General features: G+C 46.1%; 1 protein-coding gene across 1 annotated transcript; it reads left to right on the top strand.

The window, feature by feature from the left end:
* Nucleotides 1–315: 315 nt before the first annotated feature.
* Nucleotides 316–9,599, top strand: C5AR2 (complement C5a receptor 2). Its single transcript, XM_082438403.1, has 2 exons — nt 316–736; nt 5,697–9,599. The coding sequence occupies exon 2, from the start codon at nt 5,712–5,714 to the stop codon at nt 6,723–6,725; it is 1,014 nt and encodes a 337-aa protein (XP_082294529.1). The 5' UTR covers nt 316–736; nt 5,697–5,711; the 3' UTR covers nt 6,726–9,599.
* Nucleotides 9,600–9,651: the final 52 nt, after the last annotated feature.

Genomic DNA, 9,651 nt, shown 5'->3' with positions numbered 1-9,651 from the left:
AATCTTCCCATTTTAAAGAGGGAAAACAGAGGCTCCACAGAGCGGATAGGACTTGTTTGTGTTTTGTCTGCCTCTGAAGCCTTAGGCCCTGTGCTGGGCACCCTTGGCCTTTTGGTGGAGGCTGTGACCCTGAGCTGTCTCCCTCAGAACATGTGAGGTGGGAGGAATACTGATCTGTCTTCAAGGCTCTGCAGAGGGCAGAAGGGAGGGGCTGGGTGCACAGTTGGAGTCTGGGGCGGGGATGCGGGTAGCAGACAGTGGGGACTTGGTGAGGAAGACCTCAGAGGGCCCTGCAGGGACAGTGAGTCTAGGCCAAGACCCCCAGGCCTTGAAGGTCACACCACATGTAGATCTGGCTTCCAGGAAGCTGGTGACATTGAGATTGTTGTTGTTGACACTGGGTCAACCCTCCACCCACCCGAGCCCTCTCCAGTCTCCCCTGCTGCCCAGTAATTTTGGGATGTGTGAGTCATGGGAAGAATCCAGGACAAACACACCCTGGGAGTAGGAAAAGGCCATTCCTGTTTTTCGCTGCTTAAGAGCATTGGCTGGGACCTGTGAGGTGACAGTGCCCCGCGGAGTCCCCTAGGAGCCCTGGCAAACGGGACCAGCTTGCAGGAATCCGCTAACTGCCAGACTCGGGGGAGAGACTGCAGACTTCCCAGGTCCTGCTGTGGGCTTGCATTGTGCTCCCAAGTGGTGTTTGGCTAAACTGGGGACCATTCCTCAAGAGACGGTAAGGATGGAGGGAAGGAGGGAGGGAATGATGGTGTGTGTAGGGGGCATTTCCCAATCCTGGCCTTTTATTTTTATTTAAAATTGTTTTCATTTATTCATTTTTTAATCCTGGCCTTTTAGACTCATTATTTTCAGAATCTGGGAATCAGAACTAGAATTTCAGGAGTGGAATCTTATTGCCATTGCACTGGAATCCACATCAGAATCCCAGACTCTTGGAATTTACTTGGGCAGTCCAACAGAAAAAGCCTTTGTCAAATGGTCCCGTCCACGGCCACACTCAGGTGTGTAGGAAAACAGCCCTTCCCAAACCTGCAGCTTCTGGGGAATCCACCAAACAAGCCCTTTGACTCAGCGATTTCCCTTCTTGAGAAAGATCCTTTAACTTTATTTTCACATAGAACACACACACAGAAAAGTACGCACATGAGGCTTGAGCAGTTCTGCGTATCTCCACAAGCTGAGGACACCCAGGGAACAGGCATCTGGGTTAAGAAATAGCCCGAGCCCAGCCCCAGAGTTCCCTCCGCCTGCGCTCACTCCCCATCCCCATAGAATTCTTTTGCCCATTTTTGAACTTGAGGAGAAAGGGATCATTCAGTAAATTCTCCTGTGCGTTTGCCTTTCTGTCCTCAACACCATATTTATGAAGTCCATCCACATTCTTGCATGTGGTTTGTTCATTCTCACTGTTATAGAATATTCCGCGATATGTTTATTCATTCTCCTGTGAGTGAATATTTGGATGGTGTCCCATCTTGGGCCACTGGGAACATTCTGGTACATGTCTTTTGGTGAGCATATGCATGCTTCTCTGGGAAGGGGAAAGTTATCATATGTCTGGCTTTAGTAGATGCTCCCCACGGTTTCCCAGGGCAGAAGTTCCAGCCAGACTGGCTGATACACAAACACACGTGTGCTAAGAGCATGCACAAGGGCCCTTGTGATCGCAAGGAACTGAAGTGACCCCTTTGCTTCTCTGTGCCTCAGTTTCCCTCTTCATTCTTTTTGTTTGTTTGTTTTTAAACATTTAACACATTTTTTTTTAAGTATTTGTTTATTTATTTATTTATTTATGGCTGTGTTGGGTCTTCGTTTCTGCGTGAGGGCTTTCTCCAGTTGCGGCGAGTGGGGGCCACTCTTCATCGCGGTGCGCGGGCCTTTCACTATCGCGGCCTCTCTTGTTGCGGAGCACAGGCTCCAGACGCGCAGGCTCAGTAGTTGTGGCTCACGGGCCCAGCTGCTCCGCGGCATGTGGGATCTTCCCAGACCAGGGCTGGAACCCGTGTCCCCTGCATTGGCAGGCAGATTCTCAACCACTGTGCCACCAGGGAAGCCCCCTTTGTTTGTATTTTTAATGACAGTATCTTTATTGTTGATTTTCTGGCTGTAAAACAAATGCATTGTTTAAAAATATTAGAAGTTTAGTTACGTACTTTTCTCACAAAATAGTATTTCGTGGATGTATTTTCATGTTAATACATACATCATTACATACTGCGTTAAAAATAAAAATAAAATGATGGCATTTTTCAGCTTCTTCCATTAAAGGCAAAACTAACTCTTCTTTTCTTCCTTTCTTCCTTCCTCCCTCCCTCCCTCCCTTTCCTTCCTTTTTCTGTTGAAGTATAGTTAACTTACAATGTCGTTTTAGTTTCAAGTGTACAGCAAAGTGAGTCAGTTATACATACATATACATATATTCTTTTCAGATTCTCCCTCTTCATTCTTTTACTCAACTAATAAATATCAGCTAAGCACCTGCTGTGTGCCACATGCTACTCCAGGTGTCAGAGATACAGCAGAGCCCAAAGCAGGGAACAGCTGACACTCTGGAAAATGAGCATAGTAATTGTACTTACCTTATAGGGTTGTTCTAAGGGGAATGCTTGGTACATGATAGAAGCTTGATAAATGTCATCTATTACCTGAATGCTTATAAAATAATAATAATGGTAATTGTTTTATCTGTAGATGTACATATAGAAATATAATTTATTTGGTGTATAAAATAATAAGAAGAGAATAATGATACCCATGATGATTCTTAAATGTCCTTTAGTCTGAGGCTAGTTAATAAGCACAAAATGCCCAGCCCGTGGATTGATTTTGATGTTATTGTGAAGAAAGGAGTGGGTGTGTCCGGATGGGGAAACAGATCTAAGACATTAAATTGAAAAGATTAAGAGACGGCACAGGGGGTGTTGAACTTTCCCATTTCTGTATAATGTATTAAAAGGGAAATACCATAGACCGACTGAGGTGCTTACACACAGAAAACTCAGATCTGAACCGGAATGAGCTGGAAAGGGCGGGGTCTCAGGGTGGGGGGAGAGGGTGTGTGTGTATCTCTGTACCAGTGGCTAACACACAGTCTAATGCTCACAACGGACTGGGCGGACTGGGCGCGGTGCTCAGCTCTTCACGCCTATTAACTTGAATTCTCGTAGCACCCCCCAAGGTGAGTATACTATTCTCATTTTGCAAATGAGGAAGCTGAGGCACAGAGAGGTTCAGTGGCTTGCCCAAGGCCACACAGTTGAGGAGGGTTTGAATTTTTAAAACCTGCACACGTTTCACTCTAGTGATGAAAATAATATGAAAGCGGAGTGCCAAATTCCAAACACACACACACACACACACACACACACACACACAATGACTTGGCCCCTTAGTATCTGCTTGGCAGGGAGGAGTGCCCCAACTTCCTCTCTGCCCTTCCTGTTGTATCAACTCCAGTTGGTGCTCTGAGCAGCGCCAGTCGGCCACGAAGAATCAGCAGAGAGCTGCAGGGTCAGGTTACTATGACATCATGGGGACATCACGGGGACCGGTCTACCATCTACCAAGTCCTTACTCTGTGCTACGTGCTTTATACATATTAACTCTTCAAGGCCTCCCCAAACTGGTGAGGTAGGCTCACCTCCGTGACTCACTTCTCAGATGAGGAAACCCGGAGAGAGAAAGCCAACCGAAACTGCTCACCCAGAGTCACAGAGCCCAGTTCTGCTTAGGGTCACTGGCTGTCCTGCCTTCCGACTCTCCCGAACCTCAGATTTTTGGATGATGATGTTCCAGGGCCCAGAGTTCCAGAGTGGGACTAACACAGCTTGAAACTCAGGTCTGTTACTTGCTTAGCTGAGTCATCCTCAGGAAGTTCCTTAATTTCTCTGTGCCTCAGTTTTCTCATCTGCAGAATGGGTATAACAATGGTATGAAAATTAGAGGCTTGTAATAAGGACTAAATGATATAACATTTAAAGGGGCTTGGAGCAAGGCCTGGCACATAACACAAAGTCTCAATAGATGGTGGCTTATAGTAATAATAATAATAATAATAATAATAATAATAATAATAACAGTAATAATAGTTATGATTATCATTCCTCAGCACCCTCCCATGGCTCCCATCTCACGCAGAATAAAAGATAAAGAACTTACAATACCTATGTGGCCACTGATATCTCTCTGTTTTTACCTCCCATCTACTCCACACTGGTGCCCTTGCTCTTCCTTGAACATGACCATCATGTGCCCACCTCAGGGCTTCTGCACTGGCTGTTCCCTCTGCCTGGAACTCTCTTCCCCCAGATCCCCACACAACTCCCTCCCTCACCTCCTTTATGGCTTTGCTCAAATATCACCTTCTCAGAGAGGCCCTCCCTGACCCCTCATTTAAAATTCCAACATAGGGAATTAAAAATTCCCTGTGTGACTGTTTTTTTTTTGTCGTAGCACTGATCACCTTCTAAAATACTGTGTATTTTGCTTATTTATTCCTGGACTGTCTGACTCCTCCCACCAGGATGTCAGCTCCAAAGGGAGAGAGGTTTTTGTCTGTCTTGGCCCCCGCTGTGCTTCTAGTGCCTGGAACAGCAACTGTGCTGGAAGGATGGCTGGATGAATGAATGAATGAATTATAGAGAATTCAAAATTTTATTCCTCTTGTTTTCCTAACACTGTCATTACTTTTAAAAACTGCTCTAGCAGGATTCTAGAAATGTTCTGTTCCCCCGTCTGGGTGCCAGTGACACAGATGTGTTGGGGTGAAACTCAGTGGGTGTACCTGCATGATGTGTACACTTTGCCATCTGCATGTTTTACTATGATCTAGTTTACATTAAAAAAACCAAAGATGACAAAATTGCTTCAGAGGTACATTTTTGTTGTTGTTCCAAGATTCGAAAGTCCAGATGAGGAAGAACCAAGACAAACACTTTTGCTGTGAAGACATATTAACCTTTTCCCATCTTGATGGATATTCAGATTCCAATAGTTTAGATTCTAGAATTCCAGGTTACTAACGGGCTAGTGTTCTAACATTTTGATGCTCTAGAACTTCACTGTCCAATAAGGTAGCCACTAGCCACGTGTAGCTATTTAAATCAATTAAAATTAAATAAGATCGAAAATTTAGTTTCTCAGTCACACTGGCTGCCATTTCAAATACTCGGTAGCCACATGTGGCTGGCAGTTACTGTACTGGACAGTAGATATGGAACATTGTAATATTTCAGAATTCCAAGATGCTAGTAAGCTGATATTCTAGAATTCCAAGATGCTAATAAGCTGGGGTTCTAACACTAATATTCTAGAATTCCAGGAAGCTGATCAGCTGGGTTTCTAACACTGTAATATTCTAGAATTCCAGGAAGCTGATCAGCTGGGTTTCTAACACTGTAATATTCTAGAATTCCAGGATGCTAAGAAGTTGGGGTTCTAACACCGGAATATTTTAGAATTCCAAGATTCTTATGCGCTGGAGTTCTAACGTTGTTCTATTCTGGTTTCCAAGATGCTAATGCGCTGGGACCCCAGCCCAAGTCCCAGCCCATTAGCATCTTGGAATTCCAAGGATCTAGGATCCAGGATCGAGATGCTAGGGTCCTAGCATCTAGGATTCCAAGGGCCTGAGAGTTTTTATCTCTGAGGTTTCATGCCATTTCTCACCCGTCCAGGTGTCTGGGGCTTGGATGGAGAACTCTTCTCTCGGCTATGAGTATGGGGATTACGGCGAGATTCCAGATCTCCCTGTGGACTGTGTTGATGGCACCTGCGTCTCCATTGACCCCCTCCACGTGGCCCCACTCCTGCTGTATGCCGCCGTCTTCCTGGTGGGGTTGCCAGGCAATGCCATGGTGGCCTGGGTGACCTGGAAAGAGGCCCGCCGGAGGGTCGGTGCCACCTGGTTCCTCCACCTGGCCGTGGCGGACCTACTCTGCTGTTTGTCTCTCCCCATCCTAGCGGTGTCCGTCGCCCACGGGGGCCGTTGGCTGTATGGGGCCGTGGGCTGCCGGGCCCTGCCCGCCGTCATCCTGCTGTCCATGTACGCCAGCGTCCTCCTCCTGGCCACTCTAAGCGCTGACCTCTGCCTGCTGGCCTTCGGGCCCACCTGGTGGGGTGCAGCTGGGAGGGCATGCAGGGTGCAGGTAGCCTGTGGGGCGTCCTGGACGCTGGCCTTGCTGCTCACCGTGCCCTCAGCCATCTACCGCCGGCTGCGTCAGGAGCATTTCCCACACCGGCTGGAGTGCGTGGTGGACTATGGTGGCTCGACCGTGGCCGAGAACTCAGTGACCGCCACCCGGTTTATTTTCGGCTTCCTGGGGCCACTGGTGGTCGTGGCCAGCTGCCATGGTGCCCTCCTGTGCCGTGCTACCCGACACCGCTGGCCACTGGGCATGGCCGTTGTGGTAGGGTTTTTTGTCTGCTGGTCCCCCTACCACACGCTGGGGCTGGTACTCACCTTGGCTGCCCCACACTCCGTGCTCTTGGCCCGGGCCCTGCGGGCTGAACCCTTGGTCGTGGGCCTGGCCCTTGCTCACAGCTGTCTCAATCTCATGCTTTTCCTGTATTTCGGGCGGTCTCAACTCCGACAGTCTCTGGCAGCTTCATGTCGCTGGGCCCTGAAGGAGTCACAGAGCAATGATGAAAGTGTGGTCAGCAAGAAATCCACTGGCCAAGACCTGGTCTCAGAGATGGAAGTGTAAGCTAGAGGGAAATTGGTTTGTATCCTCCTATCCCACTTTACAAGGCTGGCTTCAGGCATAGCTGGATCCAGGGGCTTAATGATATTGTCATTTATTCCTTGATTCATTCAACAAACATTCATTATGCCCCCTGCCATGTGCAGTGCAGATATAGGACATTTCCATCATTGCAGGAAGTTCTATTGGACAGGGCTGCTCTAGAATCTCACCTGCTCAGATCTTTTAAATCACATAGCAGTGACACCTTCACGTAGAGTCATTACTCCAGGATAGCACTTTACAGATAGTTTCTCCTTTAAGGTAATTCTTACAATAACCCAGGCAGGCAGGGGGAGATGCTTCTTTTCATAAGCTGAGGCCCAGGGAGCAGAGGTCATTTGCCCAAGATCACACGCAAGGAAGTTATAGAGTTGAGGTTTGACCCCATGTTTACTTGACTCCAGTGCCCATGCTCTTGATCACCAAAATTTTCCTTCAATGCCTTGTTCAAATAATACTTCCTCCAGGAAGCTCTCCCTGATTCATCCCCCTCCCAGGGAGGAAGTAGTGTTCAGTTGTCCAAGTTTCTGGACCAAAAATTCCCAGCTAAACTGTAAATTTCCTAAGGACAACATCTGGGCCAATTTAATTTCTGTCTCTCCTCCACCCATCCCAAGCCTTAAAAAGAGACAAACTATATTTGTCTATACCCTGTTTTTTTCCAACTAGATTGTGAGCTTCCCACTGGTGGAGATCTCTTTCTTTCTTTCTTTTTTTTCCTGCCCATTTAAATTTTTTAATTTTTATTTTTTTGTGGGGGGGAATCTCTTTCTTGCTATCTTTTTTTTTCTTTATCTGATACAGGGACACTTAGTAGGTCCTCAACAAGACACATTTTATTTTTTGATATTTTATTCAGAACTCTCACACGTGAATTATTAAGACCAAGACTGCCTTGTAGAATGAATTATGTCCTGTGACAATTTATATAACTTCATGAAAAGTTGGGAGAAATCCTGCTGTTAATCCATTAGGGACAGGTGCCATTTAGGAGCGTTCTTCTTTGATACATTTACAAAGAGTCTTTTCTGTTTTTTGAAATTTATTTTCCTTTCTTATTGCATCAGCCTTATTTTTTGTTAAGAAGAATCAATTTCATGAAAGCTTTCAGATGTATTTCTGTGGAATTTTCCATGGAAGTCCCTTAATCATTCAAAATAATCCTGTGGGCTTCCCTGGTGGCACAGTGGTTAAGAATCCACCTGCCAGTGCAGGAGACATGGGTTCGAGCCCTGGTCCGGGAAGATCCCACATGCTGCAGAGCACCTAAGCCTGTGCACCGCAACTGCTGAGCCTGTGCTCTAGAGCCCACAAGCCATAACTACTGAGCCCGCGTGCCACAGCTACTGAAGCCCATGTGCCTAGGGCCCATGCTCTGCAACAAGAGAAGCCACCGCAATGAGAAGCCCGTGCACCACAGTGAAGAGTAGCCCCCACTCGTCCCAACTAGAGAAAAGCCCGCGCACAGCAACGAAGACCCAACGCAGCCAAAATAAATAAATAAATTTATTAAAAAAAGAAAAATCCTGCTTTTTGTTTGTTGTAACTTCCCCGTTTTGTTCTCAAGTTTGTTGCTTTGTTTTTGTTTATTGTTAGCATGGATATATCGAGTTCCTTAGGTTTCCGAAGAACCAGGTCTTAATAGTTTTTCCAAGAACTAGTTTCAAGTTTGCTACTCAATCTTAGTGTCGGTAGTTTGTGATTTTCTTCCTGATTTCATATTTGTTGTTTACTTCCTCCCATTTTCCTTTTTAAAAAAAAACTGTAGTTCTCTTTTGTACATTTTAAGCAGATGTTAGTCAATTTCTTCCTCTTCTTTTTTTGATAATGAGGCAAGAATTGGCCTATGTTCAAACTGTTTCCCAAGGGTTTGATAGTTACATGCAACTTTCCACTTGACATCCCAACTCAATGTACAATAAATAACTCAATATGCTCAAAATGGAACTCTGGATTTTCTCTGTCAGCCATCCTCCTGCATCTTCCCCATCTCAGCTGATGGCAACTCCGTATTTCCAGGAGCTCAGGCCAAGAATTATGGGGTCATCCCTGCCGTCTCTCTCTCACATTCCATGGCCAATCTGGCAGCCAATCCTGCAGATTCTATCTTAAAATATCCATCTTCTCTGCCATCGTCCTGGTCCAGCCACCTATTGCAGTAGCTTCCTCTCTGGTCCCCTTTTCTCATCTTGATTCCCTATAGTCTGTTCCCCACATGGGAGTCAGAGGATTCTGTTAAAATCTAAGTCACATGGAACTCTGCCCAAGGAGCCCATCTCACTCAGATTGGAAGCCAAAGTCCTCACTTTGGTGTGTACGATCTATCCTCTTCCTCTCTCCCTACTATTCCCCTATGCTTCATCCAGTCACACAAACCTGCTTGCTGGCCCTTGAACCCTCCAAGTTTGTGGTCATCTCAGTCTTTGCCTCTGGGGCTTCCTCTACCTAGAAGGTCCCTGCCCAGGGATCCCCATGGCTTGCAGCCCCACTATTTTCAGCTCTCTGCTCAAATGCTACTTTCTGGGAGATGTCTTCTCTGACTGTCACTGGGCCAAAGAGCATCACTCCTTGCCCCTTCCCTGCTTTGTTTTTCTCCGTAGAGGATGCAGTTCTGCTTGACAGTCTATGTATTTTAATCTATGCGTCTGTCTCCCCCACCAAAATATGAGCTCCTTTGTTTTGTCCGTTTCTGTATCCTCAGTGCCTAGAACTGATTCCAGAAATGAAGGTTGTACCTCCTTAACTGCAAAGTTATCCAAAGGTAAGAGGAGAATGACAGGAAGGATATAAAAAAAAAAAAGAAAAAAGAAAGATCTAACATTTATGAAGCGCCTATATGTACAGTAGTGAAAAAAGTTTATGTACCTTATGTATACTTTTGCATTTA

This window comes from Balaenoptera physalus, assembly GCF_965194825.1.
Source record: "Balaenoptera physalus genome assembly, chromosome: 19".
Lineage (NCBI taxonomy): Eukaryota > Metazoa > Chordata > Mammalia > Artiodactyla > Balaenopteridae > Balaenoptera > Balaenoptera physalus.
The sequence above is the reverse complement of the archived record's forward strand: the minus strand, read 5'-3'. Positions and strand labels throughout refer to the sequence as shown.

What these genes read in the sequence shown, in the direction of transcription:
- C5AR2 (XM_082438403.1), top strand. Translation starts at nt 5,712, where the DNA reads ATGGAGAACTCTTCTCTCGGCTATGAGTATGGGGATTACGGCGAGATT.